The following is a 25,578-nucleotide window of genomic DNA, read 5'->3' as shown; positions in this document are numbered from 1 at the left end:
ACTGCTCTGGAAATATTTTCAGGCTGTCTGCAGTTTGCTTCTGCTGTTACCTGAAAAGTGTGGCTGATCACGAATGCTACATGTTACTGTTTCTGCTCCCCAACACATTTTAAGCAGTTGAACAAATAAAGTGAACAGTGCACCTCCAATATGACTTTTGAGAGTTAGTTATTTGTGCTATAATTTGCTAATATATATAATTTGACCGCAAGTCATTAGAAACTAAACTCCACACTTTTATGCAATTAAAAAAATTGTTTTACTCTTTGACAAGCTGTAGCAATACCAGGTCCGCCGACCGGGGGAAGAGAGGAGGGCAGGGCATCAAAGAGGGCAATGGTCCAGGGGCCTGGCAATTTAAAAGGGCCCGGGCCATGAGTGGCAGGTGAAATTTTCCCTGGGGGAGGCTAGCTCCCTGTCCCACCTCTTCTGCCTGTGACCCTACCCACACTCTACCCCAGGCTCCGCCCCAGGCCCTGCCCACTTCCAGTGTGCGTCCCTTTGTGTTTCTCACCACTGTTCGTCAGGTCCCTTATCTCCCTCCCTCCACACTTGGTCCCATCTCCTCTCCTCCACATCCCTCTTCCCCGAGGACCCTGCAGCTCACGCTCTCCGCTCCTCCCCTGAGCCAAGCTTATTTATTATGAGCCATGCAGTTTCCCAGGCGGCTCAGGAGGCAGTATCTGCTACTCAGCTTCCAGGGTTCATCAGTAATCTCTCTGGGGAGTCCAGTCACCCGGGAACCTGCATGGCGCATAATAAATAAGCATAAACTTCCAGCAGAAGCCCACTCCAATTTGTTTAATACTGGTGCTGTAACTTGTGGGGGAAGGGGGAGAATGAACTAGATCAAGCAATACCACAATTTATGCATAGTGGGTTTTAATATGTTATCAGTAGGATAAAAAGTAGTGCTGTAAACCTCAGCCATCCCTTTCTAAGGGGGACATTGACTGGCAGGCCTGAGCAACACCTATTACAGTTGAAACTGGATTTGTCTTTGTCACTAAAATACATTACTATATAGCAGGGGTTCTCAACCTGTGGTGCTGTGAACCAATCAGCACACAGCTGCAGCCCATGTGACATCCTCAGGGCCATACACATAGTATTGGATGCAGCCCACAATGGTCAATAGGTTGAGGACCACTGCTATATAAGTTCAACATAACGGGACAAGCAGAGAGCTACAGATATTGAAATGATGGCTGGTTATATACTTAGTTATTTCTGATTCAGTTTATGTCATAAGTTTTATTCTGTGTGTAGCCAACATACTTAATGGATTCTGTTGTCATTGTGTAGATTGGTTTTCTCCATGCCCGGTCTTAAGAGGAGGGGAAACCATAATATGTGCTGAGTTAGTTTAGTCTACTTAATCTGTCACCCAGAACTGAGGGTACATTAACTAGATTTAATTAGAAGCTGTTTCTTGTAGAACTGTTCCACTTGGGGGGAAAGAAAAGCCATATTGTTTTAAATCCATTTCATATACTGAAAAAACTGTCGTTTTGTCAAAGTAAGATGATACATTTTTCTTACAAATATATGTACATACTATGTGTTCAGATACTATAGAGATGGAGGCCATTCAAGTACCTAAGATATTATTTCACACTCCTGCCTAACTATATGTAGCTGTCTCTGTTATTTCAGCATCATTTATTCTGGCCTTAATACAATAAAAGTTTAAAAAACTAAGGAGAAGCTTCAAGTGCTGTCTTAGGCTATGTCTACACGACAGTTTATGTCAACCTAACTTACGTTGCTCGGGGAGGGTGAATAAATCATCGCCCTCAGTGACATAAGTTACACCAACATGAGCACCAGCATAGATAGCGCTATGTCAGTGGGTGAGCTTCTCCAGAAATAATTACTGTTGCTCACAGGGGCTGGAGTACATAAGCTGACGGGAAAGCTCTCTTTAGTCAGCTTAAAGCGGCGACCTTAGAGAGCTTGTAGCTGTGCTGCTATAAACTCTCTAGTGTAGCTGTGCCCTTACTACCTTGGCAACCATTTAATAGCAGCCCATCTGATACCAAGCAGCTTTTCCCTCTACATTGATCCAAAACAATACTTTATAACTTACCAGATTCTCTCTTTCAATCCTTTGCTGTTCCTTCTGCCTGTTAAGGGCACTATGGTACAATTTAGGCGGCAGACCAGCAGGTTTCTTCAGCATGGCACTTTTGCTCCTTGGCTTTGCAGATTGTCTGGATAGTTCTTTTAACAGCCTTTGGTTTTCCCGATCAATTTGTCTTACTTCCTCATTTGTGAAAGAGTAATTTTTCCTTGATCCTGGAGATGGCTGATCAATGACCAGTTGTTGCTGTTCCTTTTTCTCCAAATGTAGAAAAGCTTTAAAAACATAAAAGCAAAACCAAACACTCAAATGAAAGACACTACCTGCCAATTATTTTATATTACTATGATTTATTTACAGAGCTAGAAAAAAAATAAGTCAGACATTTTTAACCTGGTGGTCTGCAGTTCAGCATTTAAACACCTAAATAAGTGACCTTATTCTCATTACTGTCAAGCACCATCAACACATTGATTTTAATGGAAACTGCATGGCACCTCTGAAATCATGCCATTTAGTTAGTTAGAAAATTTTGGCCATCATGTTTTCTTCCCCTCTGTTTTAAACTGAAAAAGAAACACTTAAGACCTGTGCCTGAAAGATACTAAGCACCTGCAACTCCCATTGACATGGGGTTGAGAGGTGCTAAGCATCTACCTCTCAGGCTCAAGCCTCAAAACATTACCTCAATATTCAAAAGAACCATCCGTATGCAAAGTTATACGATATATGCTGTAGATACTCTAACAAGCAAGAGTAAAGAGAAAAGCAGACTGCTATGGACAAAAATCAACAGTATGCAAAGCTGTTTCCTTATGGCTGTTTGTTATCAGCACAAGCTAGGCTCCAGGTAGCCAAGAACCTGCTCTGTACTTTTACACACATGCTCCACACTCTCTGGTCCAGTCATGCAGTGTAGTCAGGGAAGATTTTAGCTAAACAAGCAATCACCTTCACTGTAGTTACTGTGGCACCAACAACCATCACAGATGTCAAAGTAATCACATATACATATGAGTCTACTGTTAATACCATGCTACCATAGCACTGAACACAGATATCACAGTGATTGGTGGCACAGCAGTATCATTTGTGATATCAACATAAGCCTCACAGAAGTCTTTCAGCAGTTGAAATACAGTTTCAGAAAGGGCAAGGCTAGAAACAGCCCCGTGGCACCAACGATTAAGCTAAAATGAAGTTTTAGATGTCGACACAGAGTTTCCTCCCAAAATGTACATCAAAGTTCTTTAAAATATCTGCCCCACTTGTGCAATTGGAGGGGAAATCACTTTTGGGATACAGGAGCAGGTGTCTTTGTGAATGATCCAGGAATTAGGAGGAGAAAATTGAGAACAGCACTGGATCAAGGAGACAAAATGTATTTCCTGAAAATTGGAAGTCCAGCACCAACTTCATGGCAAACAGAAGAGTTTTGCAAGTGAACCTTATTGGGGAGAGAGAAATAAGCAAGTAAATGTATGGCCACTTTAAAACAAAATAATGGAGACAAGAGATGAACCTGGCTTGAAAGTATTAAAATAGTAAAAAAACAAAGAATTAAAATAGGGATATGGCAGCCTAGAGTGAAAGTCAAGCTTGAAAACACACAGAATTCACACCTTCTTCAATATGCAAAGGCAGATTTGGCATTTTTTAAATGGGCAATTTCTTGGATGGGAAATAATTGGTTCTAGGAGAAAAGATAATTAGCATTAAAGGCCAAAACTCTCAAAAGTGATTATTGGATATCTGATTTTTGGTGCAATCCCACACAGCTTAAAGGAGCATGATTTTCACCAAATGCTGAGCACCACCTTTGTAAAATAATTAGGCTCCTGTAAGGTATTTCATGTGAGGTTCTCAAAAACTGAGGCACTCAAAATCACTAGTCATTTTTGGAAAACTTGTCCTAAATGCTAACACTCACAATGAGCCAGAAAAGCTTTCATTCAAATCCAAACCGATCCCATAGGAACAACTGAACTTGTCCAGCCAGAAGGATCTCCAATAAATGTAAGTACTGAACTTCGGCAACACTAACTGCAGGACAGGTCACATCAGGAAAGATAGTTTCATCAATTTGTCAAGACAGTATGCAAATTACTACGGGATATACCTTCAGTGCAAAACTAGTGAAGACCAAGTGTGCACATAACACATTAATACAGTATAAGCCTTGAAAACATCTTTACAACTTAGTATTTCATTTCTAACACAAGTGTAATTAAGTCATTCAAGGATACAGAGCTGGGATGTGACTCATCCACATAAAGCTACAGAAGACAAAAAGGAACGCACAAAGACTACCTAGGCTACATGATTCATGTGGAAAAACAAAGTGGCAGTGCTCTCCCTTAACACAACAGTATTAAATATATCCCTATGGGAACATGCAGAGCAAAAGCTGCAGAACATGAAGGTACTTGGAAGAGAGACACTAATCACTTGGAAAATAGTCTGTAAAAGAGATATGTTACATATCATGCATGACAAATTTACACAATTGCCAACTTCACTACCACAAAGATACCAAAGACAACTGATTTCACCTATTGCTCCTTATCCCCTGCAGCCATACTTCCTGTGATCTCATAAAGTAGGCAAGGTCAGCACTTGCATGAGAGTTGAAGAGGAAAACCAGGTTACTGTGAGAAGAAGTTTTCAACTGATTCCCTAATATTGTGTTTGGATCACAGAGTTGTTGGCAGTGCAACCTCTCAGAAGAAACTATTCAGCCCCTGAATAATTGTGTCTGAAGGTCCCACCCACTTTTCACACAAGAAGGAAGTATTATTATTGGTCTATTGCTCAAATTCCACTTTGGTATTTTCATTTCCACCTCTCACCGCACTGCTCCAATCATGTGGTACCAACACTGCCTAGCCCAGAGACTAGTGATTACAGTTGTAGGGTTGCTGGGTAGGGGATGCCTCACTGCTGTTGCTTCCTCTGCTTTGTCTCTCACCACCACACTGTCTTCAGTCCTGTTGCAGACTCTGGGTTCTGAGACTCCACTGCCCAGCCCAGCTATTAGTGATTGGAGGGGAACCGTGCCAGTGCTGCCTCCTCTGCATCATCTCTCATTGCAACCCCACTCGTCTCTGATCAGTCCATGACGCTAGCCTCCATCACACATTTGTTAAATTTTCAAACTAGTATCCTTGTGCTTTCGCATACTGCCCCTCAGGTTTGGGACTGCTCCCCGAAAATATCTGCAAAACTACCTCATTAGCAATCCTCAAATCCCTTCTCAAAACTGTCCTTTGCTATGATGCCTATAAAAAAACCTGACAACAGCTAGGCCATTGGTGTGCTGAAACCACTACCTATCATATGAACCAGTACTGTGCCACGGTTTCATTGTACTCCCGTCTGTTTGCATCATTGTTTCCTTTGTACTCCCCGGCCTCTGTCTGTATCCATCTGTTGTCTCTGGTCTTACATTTCGATTGTAAGCTCTTTGAGGCAAGGACCATCTTTTTTTGCTCTGTTGTACACTGCCTAGCACTATGTGATTCTGTCCAGGACTAGAGTTCCTCTTATGGAGGAACTCCATAATAATAATTATTAATAATAAACAAACAACGTATTCTTCACTTCACATCCTAATTGGTATAGTAGAACACTGTAATGCTACATAACATTTGTCACAATTCACTGCAAAAATGGCTGTACTCCAATCGAGTAAAACAGTTTCTATGTATATAGTTAATAAACTTCATTAAGCACTTTGAGATCCTTAGAGAGCAATATGCATAAGTCTCATTACTTCACCTATCTTCTGCCTTTACAGATTTCTTTACTGCTCTGAAAAATCCTTAAAAGCAGACAGAGTAATGAAGGTATGAGGTGGGGCAAATAACCGTCCCAGTCTTCTTAGTACTGGTCTGCAAATGCTTTCAGAATTGCCTTGGGGGACCTGAAAAGCCTCTCAACCAACTGTTAACATGGAAGTGATATGCAGGAGCTGCGTTACTCTATATTTATTTCAGAAGTCTGTATTGAGGCAGTAGTGTGTAACTTCTGCAGCACAGAGCTGGATTGGCATTTTGCTTGGAGCCCTAAGGCAATTAAAACATATTTACATAAATGTACATGCATTGTACCAGTTTGATCTCCCCCGATGAATCTGTAAATGAAACATAGATGAATAAATCTATTTTACAAACTATAAACCTTTTTTCTTCCCTTTCAGTTTTATTCTTTTCACGCTTTCCCTCTTTTTTGTGCCTTTTTCCCTCCTCTTCTTTCCCTGCTTCCTCAATTTCCAATCGCTCCGTCTCTTTTCTTCCATTCCTTTCACTGCATCCTCCTTTCATCCTTCTCCATTCACATCATCAATGCCTTAACCACCATCACTACTTCACCATGAACATGAGCTATTCCATCTGCAGACTGAAGAGAGGCTCTGCTCCACTCTTCCAGGCTTTTGGATCTAGGTGGTCTCACTATAATTAATGCTGTACTATGGAGTTCAATTCTGCTACCAGCCTGTTGACGGCTTTTGAGGGTAATGGGTTGCTGACAGTAGAATAGCAGGTGCACAAACACTGAAAAGGACCAGCCAGCGATTCAGAAAGGGGAAAAGCTGTGGAAGCCTATTAGGAAAGATCTACTATGGAATGTTACTCAGAGCTGCCTCATGATGGTAAACTTGTGGATTAGCTACTCATCAACCTCCTTTTTTTTCTGTGGAGGTTATCACCACAAACTCGTGGCCCTTATTTGTATGGTCTTCTATGACCAGGATAAATTTCTTTGCAGTGTGGCTTAGGGTGTGGCCTACACAAAGAAACGCAACAGGGTTAGAAATTTCACTGTCAGTTCTCCCATTCATAGTTGCTACAGTACAGCAAGAGCCACTGTGTCAGATTAAGCATTCAATCTACTTAATTAACTGAATAATAAAATAACTTTAGAGCTCTTTCCTAATATAACTTTTGGAACCCACTAATAGCATGATAAACAGCACTTACACATCTCAACCCTTCATTGACTGAAGCCTCTACACAGAGACCATCTTCTAACTGAGCGTGCCTTAGTTTCTTGAAATGGGTAAATAATCCCAGGCTTGTTCTATTATACAGTCCCTATAGAGCACAGCAAAGATTAAAGATTTAGTCAGAGGGGAAAAAAAACACATAAGTTTCCTCATGAGAGCAAAACATTCACAACCTTAATACTACAAATTAAAAGCTTGTCCCCACCCAATCAAATGATACAGCAGAATCTCACTAAAAATCACATCTCACTAAATTGCACTGAAAAGAAATACAGGGAGGAACTATCTAGTGGAGGGTTGATAAAGGCGACACAATGTTCCCATGGGTCAACTGGGGTAGAAGCAACATATCACTCCCTTGCCCTCTCCTGGTACACCCTGTTCTGCCATGCTTTGTACACTCTCCCTGAAGATCTGGTACTGGCCACGGTCAGAGACAGGGTACTGTGCTAGACAGATCTTCGGTCTGACCCATTATGGCCATTCTTACGACTGTGTTTATTCAACCAGCTGTATAACTGGTTGAATAATTTATCTGAATATTTAATAAAATATTTGCAGGTAACATTTAACCAGATCAGATTTCAAGTTATTACAAGTTTGTGATATTGCCTTCTTCCCCCCAACTACTCCTTTCCTTAACTTCATTCTTTGGATGATTAGAAAGACAGACTATCCACTATTTTATACGATACAGATCAGTGCAGTAAAGTTTGACCTAGGGCTCAAATCCTTCACACCAATGCAAGTGGATGAACCCCTACTTCAAATGGCAATTTGCAACACATAAGGGTTCAGGTGCACGAAACCCATCCCACGATCAGGACCTAGGTTATGACCAGAGTAATTCCCCGTTATACGGCTGTCCATAGGCAGAAACATGAAAACCGTAACCTTGTTCCTTAAGGATGGCAAGGAGGAAGAAAATACTGTATGATAGGGTAGTCAAAGAGAAAAAAATATAGGAGAGACGATGGACTGACAAGAAGAATTCTGTAGTTGTTGAGGGAGATTTTGACAGAGAAATGAAGGGGTGTGGAATATTATAGGGGTTTTTTTGGTGCTCATAAACATTAACGAAATTATCCTCACAATAATCCATTGAGGTAGGGAACCAAGAGACACAAATTAAGGGATCTGATCAAGGTCATACAGTAAGTCTATAGTAGACCCAGATATAGAAACCTGATCTCCTGAAACCCAGTACAGGGCCTTAACAACAAGAACACTCCTCTCTACATAAAAGAAACTGAATGGAAAGGGTGCAAGGAAAGGAATGCTGAAAAGTAAACTGCTAATGGTAGCGTGAAAGTGAAAAGGGGATTTAAGGGAATGGATTTAATTTAAAGACAACATTGTGAAGGTTCATTGAGAGGCTGATGGTGAATGAGATCATTTTCTCCATAACATGATCCAGAGTTAGGGAGATTTTTTGATAGGCTCACTTTGTGTTAATTAATAACAGGTCTATCAGAAAGACATCTAGGTACCACAAATGGCCAGTCAGCATAGCCTCAAATGCCAGACTCTTTTCCAATCCCCTGCCAATTAAAAGTTAGGTTAAACAAATTTGCCTTGCATCACACCCCAGAGGTCACCAAATTCTAGCTTTTGTAGATTATAGACAGATGTCCAAGAGATAGTACCCTCTTCCATTCACTTCCCTCTCCAAAGTTCAGATATAAAGACTAACAGAGCTTGTCCAAAAACAGAAATCATGCCAGTTTAACTAAAGGTATGATGTTGCACTGATTTAGTTAAATCACTGCAAGTTTATTTGTTGATCAGGCCTTACAAATAATACTCATGCCTAGACATGAGAAATAGAGCTCCTTAGACCTGCCACATCACTTGAATTATTAATCTGAGTAACTAATAATTGCTTTGAGACTTTTTCTAAACTAAAATGTATTTGTGTAAGATGTGTAAAGGATAAAGTGGTTTGAAAAGATTTTTCAATTTCTGAAATTTTGATATACCCAGTTTCATTTCTGATTAAAAAGCAGCAGTACTTGCACGTGTAGAGTCATGCAGACTACATTTCTAATTTCTCTTACAGGTGAAACACTGAAAGAGACGTTTTGGTAATAAGGGCCTTCTATGGTTTCCATGGCGAGAAGGCTGACTTTTAAGCCTATAAGCACAGATAACGATAGCAATACACAATTCAGCAACTCAAACATTCAGATGATCTAGCAGAATAAAAATCCAACTTGCATGAAACAGATTTGCTGTTTATTCATTTACCTTATGAGGAGACAACAAAAACCCTACAGACATAAAAAATATGCATCTTCCTGTAGATTTTTAAGGAAGTCTACATTTCCTTCTTTTAAAATTAAGAAGAGATTCTAAAGTTTCTAGCTTTTCCCAATACAGTCTTCATAATGTAACCTAATGAATTTCCTTTTGCCTCCAAGCTGGCAACACGATCTGATGAAACAGTGATTTTTAAATCTAAGAGTATAGTAAAAAGATTTTTTTTAATGGTCTGTTTTAATTTGGATATAGGAATGCGACTCTTGCTTTACTGACTCAAACCACTATTATCTAGTTAATGCACATGCTCAGCATGGCTGGGAACATCTATCCTATACCTGAATGGAGGAGCTCTAGGAATACATCTTGAAGCTTTGATTATGCAAAAGATAAACTCTGTTTTTTGGAGAAAAGGATAAACACAGTTGCAATGTGTTCAGCTGAATGTTTTCAAGTTTTCACAACCTTACAGTTTTCCATAAAAGCTTATCCAAAACCAGTAGGCCTTTTAGTTACATCATAATGATACTTAGCTCATATAGTGCTTTATGAGTAAGGTACGTATAATCCCTATTTTACAGATGAAGAATCTGAGGCACAGGAAAAATGAAACGACTTGCCAAAGGACATGTAGCAGGCCAGTGGCAGCACCAAGGATAGACTCCATGTCTCCCAATTGCCAGTTCAATACACTATTCACTGCATCATTCTGTGTCCCAAACTAAGTGAATAGACAATACACATGAAGGAATTTACTAATTAATCCTCACAGCAACCCAGTTAGTATCAACCCCATTTAACACATGAAGAAACAAAGGGTCAAATTCTGTAATGTTTTACCTCATTACTATTTCATTTATATCCTATGAGACATCAGCGGAGATACATATGGCATAAATCAGCACAAACTTTGGACTATAGAGATTAATTGACTAGCCTAAGGCCATAAAATAAATCAGTGGCATAGCAAAGATTAAAACTCTGGAGTTCCTTGCTCCCAGTCCCATGCTCAATTCACCTCTTATTTGTATAATCTTAGTGCTTTACAGTAACAACCAACACTAAATGTAAGTAGGGTCAAGAAAATTAGCACCAGAAAAATACCTAAAATCCAAAACTAGTTGGGGGCATGGAGAGTAGACATGGAAATCCTTTTTCTGACAATGCTGAAAGTATTCTTGCCTATCAATTTTTTCCAGTGTATTTTATTATTTCTTGTTTGATAAATTTGATTTCAGATTACTCAGACTGCAGCAGAAAAGATAATGCATCTCACACATTTATGGTTTCAAATTTTAAAATTATAGTGTTATAGTTTAGTTCTTACTCTAATTTTCTATAAAATATTTAAGATTAGAGTCTGATACATGAGCAAAATAGAAGTAATGTCCATGTATAAAACTCTTATATAAGAAAACTATATGTACTATGCACTGTGTAATGCTACTTGCAGAGTCACAAGCACTGTCACAATGAATAGAACTTCCCCATGAAGAGGAAAGAAAATGACACACACATAAATGTATTAAGCTAAGATATTAAGTATTTATATCAAATTAGCACCAAGAGGCCTCATTCAGGATTGGGTCCCTCTTGTGCTAGGCACTGAGGTTGAGAGTTCCTGCCACAAATAGCTTACAATCTCTAAATTTGGCCCCAACAATCAAAGTCACATTTTATATTAACTTGTAGATGAACACCATCTGTTTTAACACCCACTTTCCCTCCCACCTAGGTTACGGGTTTATTTTTTTACTTAAAAATTTTCTGTAAATATGATCAATTTGCTCTCTCACCTGTTCTCCTTCAATAGCTAATGGCCTGGGTTCTTCCTCAGACTGATGTTTTAAAAATCTCATGCAGGATGGACATGCTCTGTCCAGCACTGAAATATTAATGATAACTCTCCCTCTTACAGTCAGCATGTCATAATGGATAATCAGCATAATGACATCAGCACTGCATCATAATGGAATGCTGTAAGTAATCTCAAATGTGAGCTGAATGTTTTAAAAAATAGGAATCACACCACATCACACCATTTAACATTTATATCATGCTTTAGGGAGGTGCTGTCCAAGTAAAATTGCAATTGGACTTCCTGGAGGGCACAAGAAAGGCGGGCAAAAGACTGCATGAAAAATATTTTGACCAGGTTGGAGCCCTATGACTCCTTCCAATCCCTGCCATATATGGCTTGAGAAAGCGGGTGAGTCTTGAAATTTTACTCAGCTCGCACTTGAAGACATCAAGAAAAGATTTATTTTTCTTTTCATAATTAACAGTCCTGATTTTGGACACACACAGCCCTTAGTTTTTATATTTATTTTACTTACTCATTTTTGTAATACCTACTGCAATAATTACAGAGATTAACACAGAAGTCAGATGGGCCACCCACAAAAAATAAAAACAAACACTGAATCAAACAAACAAGTCTCACATAGTTCCCTGAAGATCACTAGAAACTAAAGGCATAGGGTTTTCAAATGAGACAGCCCAGCTACCAATCACATAATGTTCACACTTTTAAAAACTAGCTAGAAGATCTTTGCTTTCACCAAAATTGGGCACTCTCTCACATAACTGGATTCCAGATATTCAAGACTAAAGATCAAGGACAGAATCTTGAATATAACCTGGAAATGAATAAGAAATCAATGCAGATATTAGACACACATGTTGAGTTCACACCAGCCAGCACCACTCAGAAGGGCAAATGCATTCTCCAAACTACAAACTGAAGGTAAGGAGCAGAAACCTAAAAAAATCAAATTTTATCCTTATTTGTAACACTGAAATTTTTATTTTAAAAGTCTGATTAGAGATCTTGACCAATCTGGGTGGTGGTAATAACGTGAGACTATTTTAAATTCCAGGAGGAAAGTTAAAGGGGGGCCAGAATTAAAAGAAATAACTTTTCAGATTTAGCAGTATTCTCAGTCTGAGGACAAAGTAATGCACTCTAGCTTGGACTTGTCTTACAATTTAAAGCTACAAATTGTTTTGTGGAAAAATATATGTAGCAAGGATTCTTTAACTCTACTAAGAGCAGCATTTCTGGGCAAGTGAAGCAAGGTCCCACACTCAAATTCATGGCATCACTCGGTTTGTCTTTAAGGCAATAACTTTGGAACACCATATCCAAACAATTCCAGAATTTCAGGGAACGTTCCAGGCACCAATGGCAGAGCCCAACTGAGTTTGGTGAAAACCGGAAAAGCTTGATTCAAAGGAAAGTCAGGACCCCCAGCTGCTTGGTGATGCCAGTAGAGGAACCTCTCTGGCACCCTCTACTACTGTTTACACATAGCAAATCAAGCTGCTGTCTCTGATGTGTGGGGAGATAAGAATCCAGGCTAGAGGACAAACAGGAACAAGAAAATCTTAGAAGGAAGGAACAGGGAACTATAGGACGAGGGGACTGGAGAGGGGAGTGCAAGCATCAGGGACTGGAGGGATGGAACAGTGGTGGTGGGAAGGCAGGATCATCAAAGCACTTATCGCTAAATTAAAGAAGAAACATCCCTGTTCCACCTGAAATAGGAACAATTGTTAGGCTAGTCAGCATTCCAAAGTGCACAGTGCAAACATACAGAAGCCTGGGGCTACTGAATTTGTTCACAGGCTTCTTCACTGGAGAAGAGAGATAAACTAACCCACACAATCTGTTTACCACTGCCAGTAAAAAACCAAGTTAGCTTGCTATCACAGGATCTAATCCTCGCTAAAGCATCAAGAATGAAAAATACCCATCACCCTTTTCTGTTGAAGAAGATAGGCTCTCTAAGAGAAGTCTGGGACATGGAAAACAGTTGAATCAAAGTCTAATTTATATTTGGGAGTGAGATGAAGCAGGAATGAACAACAGGATGAGCTCCAAAAAGATTAGGCACTAATATATAAAGGCTAAGGCTACATATATCTGAATATACTCGATAAAAAAATCTGACTGGTGGGGGTGTTAACAGGTTACTTCGCCTTGAAAGGTACTTTGAAATATGTATTATCTAATTATGTTAAACCATCTATTCCACCTTGTATTTAGCTGTAACACTCTGATTAAGTTTCCCAGACCTGAAAGAGAGCTCTGTGTAAGCTTGAAAACTTGTCTCTCTCACCAACAGAAGTTGGTTCAATAAAAGGTATCACCTCACCCACCTTGTCTCATTAAAAACTCAATCATTAGTAATTTAGGTATTTGTGAATATATTTGGCCTGGACAACACTTCTACCCAATTTCAAGTAAAATCTAGGACCCACACGGTCTATAACTTGGGCTGCAGCCTGAGCCAGAACGTCTACAGGGCAATCAAATGGCACCTTAGCCGGAGCCTCACGAACCTGAGTCAATTGGCACGGGCCAGCGGCAGGTTTTTAATTGCAGAGTAGATATATCTTAGATGTAGTCACCTGTTATCATCCATCATTCTGACGTTTTCTCTCATCCAGAATTCTAGCCTCTTACTGAATGACATCTTTTTTTAAAACCAGTCATAGAATTGTCCAATAATACCTGCCTCAAAAAAGTTCAAAAGCAATTGAAATAACTGGGAGAAAGCTATATTTTCAGTACAAATTATTTTGTTCCCATGGTTCTGATTTAATTCCAAATGCCTACATTAAGTGGAAGAACTTAAACATTTGACTACTTAACACAACGAAAATTGTGTTCCTACAGGAAAAAGCATTGCAAATTTGAGAGACTGGCAAGATTTATTCTACTAGTTAAATGTGCTTTAAATTAAAAATTATGAATATTTTTCCAAACTATAATAGTATGGAATGGAATGATGGTTTTATGTAAGTCTCTACTAAGGGCACATAGTATGAGAGAAAACGTATGCTAAAAATCCTTTTCAGCCGCTGTAAATTTGGGCCAATATACATATTGTTCTACATGCTCAAACTGAAATACAGTCATTTTAAACTATAAAAGTTATTTTACACTGTACCCCATGTGCAAGCCACACCACGCTGTTCACTTATACTCCGATACAGCTGTTTGTTTCAACACAAAGTTTATTCTTTGAATGTCATGCCCCTTTTATAGTTTTCTCCTATCTTTTCTCCTTTTGTACTATAACATGCCATTCTTTCTTCATTTTCTCCTCAGATCAAAAAGATAATTTCATGTTATCACAAGGTTCAGTTCTGCAAGGTGTACTCTTGAATGCCTCCAGCAAGAGGCAGATCACCAACAGCTTCAATATGAGCTGGGGGTGCATTCACCTTAGGGAACTGTACCCATGTAATTGTTACATACACTTATGCCAAGGTATATTTGTTACAAATATTATGCCATCAACCTTCTTACGTTTCATTACTAAGGTTTATTAAAATTGTATTAAAAGCAGCTCTGATAGTCTGATGTCCGATAGTCACGTATTGCTCACATTATGCTATAATAAAACAAGTCTTATGGTTAAACATTTCTGTTGTACGTTTCTGTTCTCTCAAGGTACATCTATACTGACGGAGGCAAAGTCGCCGCCGCCAGATTGATCTTTCTGGATCGATTGAGCAGTCAGTGTAGACACACCCGCTCAATCGATCAGGAAGTCGACTGAGTAAAACCACCCGCTCAAGTAGCATACTGCTGAGTCGATGGGAACACAGTTCCCGTCAGCACAGTGCAGTGAAGACACCCACTGCACAGAAGGGAAGCACAGCAGTCGACAGGACTTATGCAAGCTACTCTGCGTAGCTTGATTAACTCCCGTCGACTGCCACCGAATCGCCAGGTCAGTATAGACCAGGGCTCAGAAAAATTAAGTTTTCCCTTGTATTCATTCTGTGCACATTGAAAAAGCTGAAAGTGTAAAAATAAGTATGGAATAAGTGTTTTCTGTACTCCCAGAGTAGCCACTTTCCAAAGATCAATACCTCATCTGCTTTAATTTTTGAAGTACCCAAAGTAATTACAGGATCTTATACTTGTCAGTTTAAGTGTTCTAGACTGAAGTCATTTGGGAATTACATAAGTGTTAATCAGCACATTAACGGGTAAATGTATCTAAATTCTACTTCTCACCTCCTGACTTGTATTACTTAAAGATGGCCATGAGTAATTCCTTTTCAGTTTTGTGGAAACAAACTTATTCCTTACATTCAAAGTTTTATCCTAGGATAATATTTTTATTATGTTATAATTCCCATTGCTTTATGCCATATGGCAAAGCCTCTCGGTCATCATGTACTAGCTGTTTTCCATCAGATAGCAAATACAGATACATGATGATTACAGATAAGTAGCTAATAGAGTTTTTAGTTTGGGCACCAAAACAAAAATTCCCCCTGCCCCAAAACTCCAGTTTGATTTGAACTGAAACAAGTTTTTTTTGTCAAATTGAAAAACAAAGCAATTTTATTTCAAATTGACCAAAATGTTTTGTCAACCTGAAATTTTTTTCCAATTTTTTTATTTTTAATTTTCCATTTTGAGTAAGCTGTTCCAGGTGTTTTGTTTTGTTTTTTTTAAATAGGCCATATCTAAAATAGACACCATTTCAAATCAAAAGGCCTAAATGAAATGTTTCAACTCCTTAAAAAAAATTTTTTTTTCAGCTAAAATTATTCATCCAATTTGATGAATAGTGTCAGGCCCCAAAAATGCATTTTGACATCCCCCAAAAAAAATCAGTGTTAAAAACATTTCACCCAGCTCTACTTACAAGTTTAATTACCTAGTAATTCCTTGTACTAACGTGATGCTTTGCTGAGTGCATTAGGTCATCACTAAACAGAGCTGAAGGAGCATAAGGATTAATAGACAAGGACCAGCAAAACTTTCTTTGATAGCTTCCTCTGTTTTCCTTGCCCTCAGTGCAGCTTCCAAACAGATAAAACACATGGCTCCCTCTGTAAATGTTAAATCCATACATAAGGTGCATCCTAAGATTTCCTCATTATGGGCCTGATTCTGCAATGTACAGAACTCAATGGGAGCTGAGGGTACTCACTATGTTACCAGATCTGCCTACAGCAACAGCCCCCCGGACCTGATCAGAGTCACCATGCTCTGACAGCATGCAAGAACAAGGAATATAGGCAAGTCAGTCCTGATGTGATTATGGAAAATTATCCTCATCACAGCTGGGCAGATCTTGCAAGTGGAGGTCACTATTAGCCTGTATCTCACCACAAAGAAAATTAAAGAAGTGGGATACATTACTCCATGAGAGTAAAGACTAAAGGAATCACTGGGCAAAACAGGTGAACAGCTCCAGGCAATGAGCACATATAAACTAGATCATCTGAAGCTCCCATCCCACTGAAGAATGTTGAGGCTAGGACAGCAAACGAGACACCAGGCTCCTTCTCACCAACAATTCATAAAGTTACTGGGGAGGGAGAAGCTACAGATTAAATGAAAACCTCCTGCCAAAGACAATTTGGCTGTTTATTTTGTTGTTGTTATTAAATATATTCAACACTCAATATTACTATATTTTAAATCTAGACATTTAATTTAGAAGGACTTTTAAGTTCATTTGGTTTGTTTAGTTATCATAAGGACACCAGAAGTTAAAATGTATTTATGAAATGTTTGCTATGTATAGTTGTGTGTAATTCTGAGTTACATTTTAAAGTTTAGAATGTCTATAATTTGATATATTTCCCATATTAAAAGTTTAGTGTTTTTAAAGAAAATTGCATTCACCTTAGGGAACTGTACCCATGTAATTGTTACATACACTTATGCCAAGGTATATTTGTTACAAATATTATGCCATCAACCTTCTTACGTTTCATTACTAAGGTTTATTAAAATTGTATTAAAAGCAGCTCTGATAGTCTGATGTCCGATAGTCACATATTGCTCACATTATGCTATAATAAAGCAAGTCTTATGGTTAAACATTTCTGTTGTACGTTTCTGTTCTCTCAAGGTACGTCTATACTGACGGAGGCAAAGTCGCCGCCGCCAGATTGATCTTTCTGGATCGATTGAGCAGTCAGTGTAGACCCACCTGCTCAATCGATCAGGAAGTCGACTGAGTAAAACCACCCGCTCAAGTAGCATACTGCTGCGTCGATGGGAACACAGTTCCCGTCAGCACAGTGCAGTGAAGACATTTGCTCTTTGAGTTATTAAATGGATCATAATTTGACAAATTGAAGTATAATTTTAGTGGATTTGTGAACCAATCACCTCTCTACTTATCCCCTTACCCAAAAGAGCTTGTTAAAGGAGCACTTCCATTATTCTATTAATGTACCAGTGTGCTATTACAAAGACACAAACAAAAACACAAGGCAGCTTTGAAACCAATGCAACTTGGTCTGAAGCCCATTTTAAAAAGAAAAAGAAACACGCAAAAAGACCCCTAATTTCTATTAGTGCTCAATGCCATAGCCCCTCAACACAGAAATCTACATTTTGTAGGTAAGTTTTTTAAAATGTTGTTTAAAAAAAAAAAAAATCACCTTTCAAAAGCTGATTGAGATCCACAGCATCATGCAAGACCTTTTGATTATATCTGCGATCAAACTCGGAATCTAATGAGAAAGATACAGATGTAAGACTGGGTCTCATTTTTCCATTTTCTAGTCTGCTAGGCTTTACAAATTTTGTATTGTACTTAAATTCTTCAAAATTACCATATAATTCTTGGCTCACATTTTCCTGTCTTTTTACTTTCAGTTTCTTATCATTTGATGCTGCAAGTTCAAAAGATTGGATAGGACTGATGTCTGGTGTTGACAGAGGTGTTACATCTGTCACTGTATCTTCAGATTCTTCTGTGTATTCACCAAGCTTTGGTTTTACTTCCACCGACTTTATTCCTGGCCTGAATTTTTGTCTTGGAGATAGGAGAGCCAAGCTGCATATACTTCTCTTTGAGGAAGAGTGTGATGAATCTGATATGCAGCTATCGGAATCTGTATCTGAACAATCTGTATCTGAACTTGAGGAGGAAGAAGAGGATGAGGATGAGCTAATATTGGTATATTTCTTGTTAATCTTCTTTATGCTACTGGACTGCTTAGCTGATTTAGGTCTAACCCTTTGTTTTTTGCCATCATCACTACTGTCTTCTTCATCTGTATAATAATCCTCCTCACCTTCTCTAACTATTTTGGGGATTCCAGCTGGAATGGAATGTACAGAAGATGTACTTGCATTCTCTGAACTTAGAGAAACTGACAGTGATGAAGCATTCCCACTAAAATCAGTGCCACCATTTATAGAATATTCCTTCAGTGACTCTCTCTGTTTCTCTTCATTTTCCTCCTCAGCACTGTGTTTTTTCCTTGATTTCGTTTCTGATTCTGAGTCTGATTTAGCTACATGTATACCTCCTTTTTCTATGAGCTCACTATTTTCTTCACCATTGGTAACAACAGGATTTTCTTCTTTCTTTGGCCCTTCCTCCAAATCACTATCAAAGAAAGAGTGGTCCACTTCACCCTCTGATACATCTTCATACCGGTCCATCTCAAAAGTTATTGTATAAATTCCAAATCCTGGTCCTGCAGGTGTGAAAAGGGGTTTTCAAAAGGTTAGCACAAAGCAGATGAAAGCACACCCTTAATACAATTCTAGGTTATTATTAATTATATTATATTTCTATGATATTATTAATTATGTTATGAACCAGGTAAGTTACATATTTAATTATAATTACATATGGGACAGATAATATGGTAAGAGTCTGCAGACTTAAGAAAAACGAGATAAAAGAAAGGAGAAGTGGCAGAGTTGGAATTAGGACAGAAAGGGGAAGGGCCAAACCTTGTGAAGTTCATAAGCCTAGCACAAGTTAGGGGCAAAGCTGGGGAGGAAGGGACACTGTATTGCTTTTGCACGCTACAAGTCAGTTTAAGAAGGAGACCTGGGGAAATAATCAGTCCTGCATAGCTCTTAAGCTGTGTAAAATAATAGAACCATGATCTTTAAGAGAGGGGAGCACAGACCTAAACCTGTGGAGCTCTGTATTAGGGGAAACTTCTAAGCTTGGCTTGAGATCAGCACTGAGAGCGCTTCTGCCTCAAATGCCTTTTAAAACACAGAAATTCCATAGGGCCTATCATTCCCAGTTCTCTCCCCATTTTTTCAACTACTCAGAAGCTTTGGAGCTTAATAAACTGTGCACCACCATGAGGAGAAATGGACATGAAGTTCAAAAGCTCCATACAGCAGTTTAAGCAGTAAGAAGCCAGGGATTCTACTGGGATCCAAAGCTTTGCAAAGCCAATGAAGCAAAAGAGACCTAGGGAGCTAAACACCTTGCAAAGTTCCTAAGCACTACAAGGCAACAGAAATGGAAGGAAACCTGGGGAACCATTAACTCTGCAAAGCTCCCGAATTCCTCGAAATAGGGACAGGGGAAGCAGCACAAGACAAACCCTCCTCCTTCTTCCTATCCAAAGTCCAGGGTGGAATTTAGGAGTTTTGCAGTATTTATCACTTCTTGTGTTGACTGGCTTCAAATATCTTGTAGAATCTGACACCTAGCTCTCAGATGCATTTCTAAAAATAGGCTAAAAGGAAATGTAATGGCAAAAAGCTTTAGCACAACTTTATTATAAATATTAAAAAGAATGAAAGGGCATCTATTAATTAAATTAGAATTAAGAATTAGAAAAAAGAATTAAAAAGCATCTATATAGTGCATATGTTTTCTTTAAAAAAAAATCTTGGAAATGTAAAACTTACATTAGATATCTCCAGAACAATCTTATTGTTTCATAAGACAGAGTTGTTGAACCACCTGTTTTTTAGTTGTATTGTGTGGGACATCAGTTTTATAAAGATGTTTAATACAACACACATATTATTATAGTTTAAATATAAATCCTTTATGTGACAGATATAAAAAAGGTGTCTTTGTGTCAATAGTTGCATTACACTACTTTGAATCTAGAGGTAACTGAATGATAAAATAGTGTTCCTATCTCTATTAGCAGACCTCAATATTGTTTGCTGCATGGAATTTATTTATACCTAATCTTTTTTAAACTGTCACGGTCTTATAAAACTGGAAGAGTGAAGTTCTATGGGTCACAGGTAAAGGTAGTTTTGGGTAAATTTACACAGTTTTTTCTTAAATCTAGATTAAGTTAAAAATGTATATCTATATTGCCTTTCCTGATCATTTTCATCTGTTAACATTTAAAAATTGTTAACTGTAACATTCTTGCAAATAGTTTTTGTATCATTATGTTACTTAGCAACCAAGATTATGTTAACAATATTTTAATGTTACTAGTTATATTGTAACATATGGCAATCCTAGGACTTCACTGTTGTCATTATGCTGCACAGTAATGGCTAGTCACAACTTCATGGCAACAATGGAGACTGAATTCAGGGCTTTCAAATGTGCGTCTTTAACAGTTGAACTAAAGAAGAATCACTGTTAGCAGCAAGTGACCTCTAAACACACAGTTCAGCAACTTTGATTCTGCCCAGCAGACAACAATGGTCATGTTAGCCACTTCACTGCAATATTAATATTTTATTCATAACACTTTCTCTTCCACTTTTCAGGCACAGTCTCTTACACACTTTGTAATTGTCACATTAATAAAAAACAGATGTGCTGCTTTGGTCAATTTCTCTCATTGACATTCTTAGTGTTTCACAAACTAGACATTAATTTCATTTCATATTCAGCATTTAAACAAATGAGTTTGATTCCCAGCTGGTATTTTTGTATCTTATTCCTTTGTGCATCTAGAACACATGACATATTTTTGAAAAGTGGGATTTGCCAAATTATTTGTAATCAGGGATTTTTCAGGAGCATAGCATACAAAATACATATTTATATGCACAAAATCTTTTATTATACTGTCTGTAGAAAGCATAGATTTTTACTAATATTTCAATTGCTAGAACATGGAGCCAACAAATGAGATCTTGCAATCTTAGTAAAAACTATTCTGATCTCAAAAACATATGCCTAATTTCTGATTTTAATAACCTTTTTATTTATGCATTCAAAGAAAACATGTTTCCTGCTGTATATGCTAATATACTATCCATCTAGGGAATTCTTACCAAGCATCAATTACTTATCTAAACCCTCATCTTGTAAATACTTACTCATATGCTTAACTTTACTCAAATAAGTAGTCCCACTGAAGTCAACAATAAATTATGAATATAAGTTTTTGCAGGACAGGGACTCTATGGAATATTCTCAAGAATATACTAGCTAGCTGGTGGTAGTAACAACAACAAATGTAGGTATCCTCTACCAGCTCCCAAGTATATTACTGAGTATTTGTATTATCATAGCACCTACCACCTCAGTCATGGACCAGGATTTCAATGTGCTAGGTGATATATAAATATAGAAAAGATAGTCTCTTTAAAGAATGAGGACCAAAGCTTATCCACACTGAAGATTTCTTTAAAAAAAAAAAAAGTCATAGTATAAACAGCGTAAACATGTCTTTTTAAGATGTCACCCATGTTACCCCTCTGGAGATCAGTTTGCAGATGGATTGTAATAATGAGCTCTCTGGACATTACTGTAATATAAATATCAAATAATAAGACAAAGGTAGGATCCCCCACAAAAAAACCCGAACACTTAGGTTGAAGGCACATATCAGTTATTTGAATATATGTTACCTTTAAGTAAGGTGAAGTTTAAAACAAAGCTAGAAACCCAAACTGTATAAAGTCTGGAAGTATATAGTTAAAGCATCTAATTTAACTGGTCCCTGGGGTTGTCCTCCTACCATTTCACTTCTTTGCACATGGAGCATTGAAACAAACGTGTGTCCCCAATACCAAGTGTGATTGTTTACCACCAAACAAACATTCCATTTTTCATTACAAGAGCTCCCAATTCATGATTGGAGTATATGATGTTTGTACATGGAGACATGCTAACTTTTTGTCGAATGACAGCTGAAATAAATGACCAGCACCTGGAATGATTGTGTTTCATACTGTGAAGTGCAATGCACCTCCTGTAAAGCAGTGAGTGCTCTCAGCACCTCACACTATTTGGGCCTTTAAATAAAATTGGGACTGAGTCCTTTTAGTGTGCTGCTTGTCTAATCAGGAATTTGTAAAATTGCTTTAAGTCTACTATGCATCACCACGAAGGCCACAAACAGCATAGTTACAATATAAGATTAAAGTATTCTAGTTTTTGTGGTCCTTATTAAAAATAAAAAAAAAAAAAAAAGATAAGGAAGTACAACTTTCTGATTTACTCACAGTAGATGGGATTAGGTGGCAGCTCTTCCCCAATCTTCTGCAGATTGGTCAGTTTTCTAATGAATCAAATAGGCTCAGAAGACTAAAAAGCCTAATAAGACTCATGGCATGGAGTGGATCCTGATGGGCCTCCTAAAACACATGAATGAGGGGGCAATGAAACACTAAAATTCACTGAAGGTTCTATGGGCCTCAGGAAATCCACAGTAAAGGAAGGGAATGCCCCTCTTTGTCCTGGGAATGCTCTCTTCAGTCCCTATATCTGCAGGTTTTTTTAAGCTCCATAGAGAGAGAACCTTGCCCCTGGAGATGTTAGGATATATGTGGAAATGCATGCGTGAAGAGAGGAAAGGAAATGGGGTTCTCCAGGGCTAGGGACAGAAGCACAGGGAAACATTTCAACAGGTGAATCCAAATAACTGGAGTTCGATTATTTCCCAGTCTCCATTCTGAAGCTAACATCTAGCAAGTAAACATTAGAAGCATTCTCTACCTGTAAGGACCATTTTAGTGCATCTTAACTTACAAACAGCATATCTGATTAATTTAATTTTTGGTGGAAAGTTTCCCCTTTCAATCATTGACAACTCTTCCTACTTATTGATTTGCACGTTAAGGCTTCCTTGCAGAAAAAGGGAATAATTAGTTTCTGACAAAAACTTAAGACTATATCAGTTATACGACCTATATTACATGCATCAGAACAGACCAAACAGAGAGACAGAAAATACAGCCATCTGTTTTGACTATTTGTTTTTTCACTCCATAACAAAATACTTCTCTTGTTGAGTAGTATGATCTCATGGATAGTTCCATAAAATGTCAAATGTATGTATTTATATATCTTTCTATCCATCACTGTCCAAATAAGAAATCTGTGTGTTTCATAAAAGGGAACAAATTAAATTATTTTAAAATAAACAAAATGTAATTAATATAAGGTCATTTATTTGAATGTACTATTGTACCAAGTCTTCATATTTACCTTCTGGTTTGGATGCAATCATCTTACAAATGCTTATCTAGCTGATGTTGTGCTATGGATTGTCTGAGACAAAGGTCTAAAACAGTTCTGTGGTTAGCCCCTTACATGTCACTATTAAGCCAATTCAGCAAAACTGTATAACAGAATCAGATTGGAGAGGAAAATTTCTAGCAAGGCTTACATGTTATTATTCAATGTGGCCACAAAATGGTGGCCGTTGTGTGGATGTAAACCAGGTTGACCACATTTAAATAATGATAGCTTTCTTAACATGCTTTCAAAACATAACAGACAGGACTTCATATACGTGGTATCCATTGTTGTATATTACATAATACACCCATAGATGCCCAATAATGCATATCTAACATCACAATTTGCAATGTTTTTGTTTTGTTTGGTGCAAAAAAGTATACATACTTCCAATGTACACAAATTTTGGGCAAGCTGCAACTTACTGTAACAGGTTTACAGATCCCACACAAAACATAAGAGTAGTTAGTTGTCATACATACAGATGCGTATTACTACAACCACATTTTTGGAACTGATAACAGCAAAGAGAATAGTATTATGTAAAATAAAGGGCTAGAATTGTTTAAGAGTCATCTTAATTTCTGTGACTTCCTTGGAATAAAACACTGGCCAAAAGTATAATATTGAGATATCATAAGTCACCAGGACTAAGTAATTCATAAATATTATGCTACAATTGTGTTCTAGTTTATTGAGTTAATTAAGATATTTTTGCCAAATATATACATACTTAGACTCAATGAGCAAACTCCATTACACATAAGTAGGTTACAACATATTAACACCGTATTAAAATATCACTCTTCTGTATTTCCTACCCCATCTCTTGTTCTAGACCAATTAATTCAGCAATACTGCAATCCAATGGTTGCCACAAAACAATCCACTATCACACAAGAGAACCTGTTATGGACATTAAATCGAGGCACCACTAAATGAACAGGTAGTTGGATGACAAATTATTTATAGGAAGCGCTTTGATTTCCATTCAAATACCTTGTGGATCAACAAAGATGGGGGAGGAGGAAGTTGGCTAATACAGACACTTCATTGAAACAGGATTTAATTCATGTTTTCAGTGCAAGCAGAAGCTCTCCAAAAACACAGCTCTACGTCCACACTAAACAGACACCTACATACGTGTCACTCAGGCGGGGACTCAGGTAGCAAACCCGTCAAATCCTGGGGGGAGGAAGCAACCTCACTAAAACAGAACACCAAGTCGATCACTGAAACCTCCCGTTCTCCGAGGCCTGCTAATTACACAGTGCCTGTGCCTGGAGAGTCACTGCACAGCCAGGGGTGCGGGAGGAGAGCATCGCCCCTACAGCCATCTTTCGCCCCTGGAGGGCGGTGGGGGGCTGGACACGTCGGCCGGCGCGGAGGGGGAGCCTGTGCAAGGCGAGGGGGAGGCTGCGAGTCACCCAGGAGGAGGAGGACGGAGGCGGGGCGCATCCATGCGTGGGCGCCCGGGAAGAGCTCGCGGGGCGGGAGCTCTAGCCTCAGGCACCGGCGAGGATGACCGAGGGGGGCACAGGCGGCGGGTCCCCCAGTCCCGCTCTGCCGCCCCCTTCCCGGGCAGCGGGGCAGGGTCTGAGCGCCCATCGCCGCTACCCCGGGGCTGAGCCTCCCTCCACCCCCCCTTTGCTGGAGGAACAGCGGGAGCCGCCTCTAGCGCCGGGCGACCGGTGCCCAGCAGCCGCCTCCTCCTCCCCCCCGGATACTCACGGCGAGCTGGGCGCTGCGGCCGCGGCGGTCCCCGCGCTCGGTGCCGGGCCCCGCGTCTCTCCCTCAAGCACCAGCAACAAGCCCGGCCCCTGCGTCGCCGGCGGGGGGGCGGAGTTGCTGCGGTCTGGGTGCCCGCCAGGGGGCGGCCTTGAGGCCCTGGCTGCTGCCTCGGGGACGGGGAGCGAGCTCCGACCTTGGCGGCAGGCCGTGTCAGCGTGCCCCAAAGCCGGATCCTGGCCACCAAGCCGGGGGCGGGGAGCCGAGAGGAGGGGCTGACCTACGCAGGAGCTGGCGGG

The 25,578-nt window shown here is 39.2% G+C and overlaps 1 protein-coding gene across 3 annotated transcripts in view; it reads right to left on the bottom strand.

Annotated features, from left to right (window-relative positions):
* Window positions 1–25,376, bottom strand: part of CFAP97 (cilia and flagella associated protein 97) — a 39,848-nt gene extending 14,472 nt beyond the window's left edge. The window contains exons 1-4 of one of the 3 annotated variants that reach the window (XM_067551641.1): window positions 25,283–25,376; window positions 17,952–18,824; window positions 17,778–17,849; window positions 2,090–2,358 (exon numbers count right to left, since the gene is read on the bottom strand). In XM_067551641.1, the coding sequence (XP_067407742.1) occupies window positions 2,090–2,358; window positions 17,778–17,849; window positions 17,952–18,789 (1,179 nt within the window). In that variant the 5' untranslated portion in view covers window positions 18,790–18,824; window positions 25,283–25,376. Of the gene's footprint in view, window positions 1–2,089; window positions 2,359–17,777; window positions 17,850–17,951; window positions 18,825–24,550; window positions 24,649–24,694; window positions 24,803–25,282 lie in introns of those variants that run through there. The other 2 variants (XM_067551642.1, XM_067551643.1) reach the window with 2 other exon arrangements.
* Window positions 25,377–25,578: the final 202 nt, after the last annotated feature.

Source organism: Emydura macquarii, unplaced genomic scaffold, assembly GCF_026122565.2.
Source record: "Emydura macquarii macquarii isolate MOO-44397 ecotype Brisbane River unplaced genomic scaffold, CSIRO-AGI_Emac_v2 contig_1363, whole genome shotgun sequence".
Taxonomy (NCBI): Eukaryota; Metazoa; Chordata; order Testudines; family Chelidae; genus Emydura; species Emydura macquarii.
The sequence above is the reverse complement of the archived record's forward strand: the minus strand, read 5'-3'. Positions and strand labels throughout refer to the sequence as shown.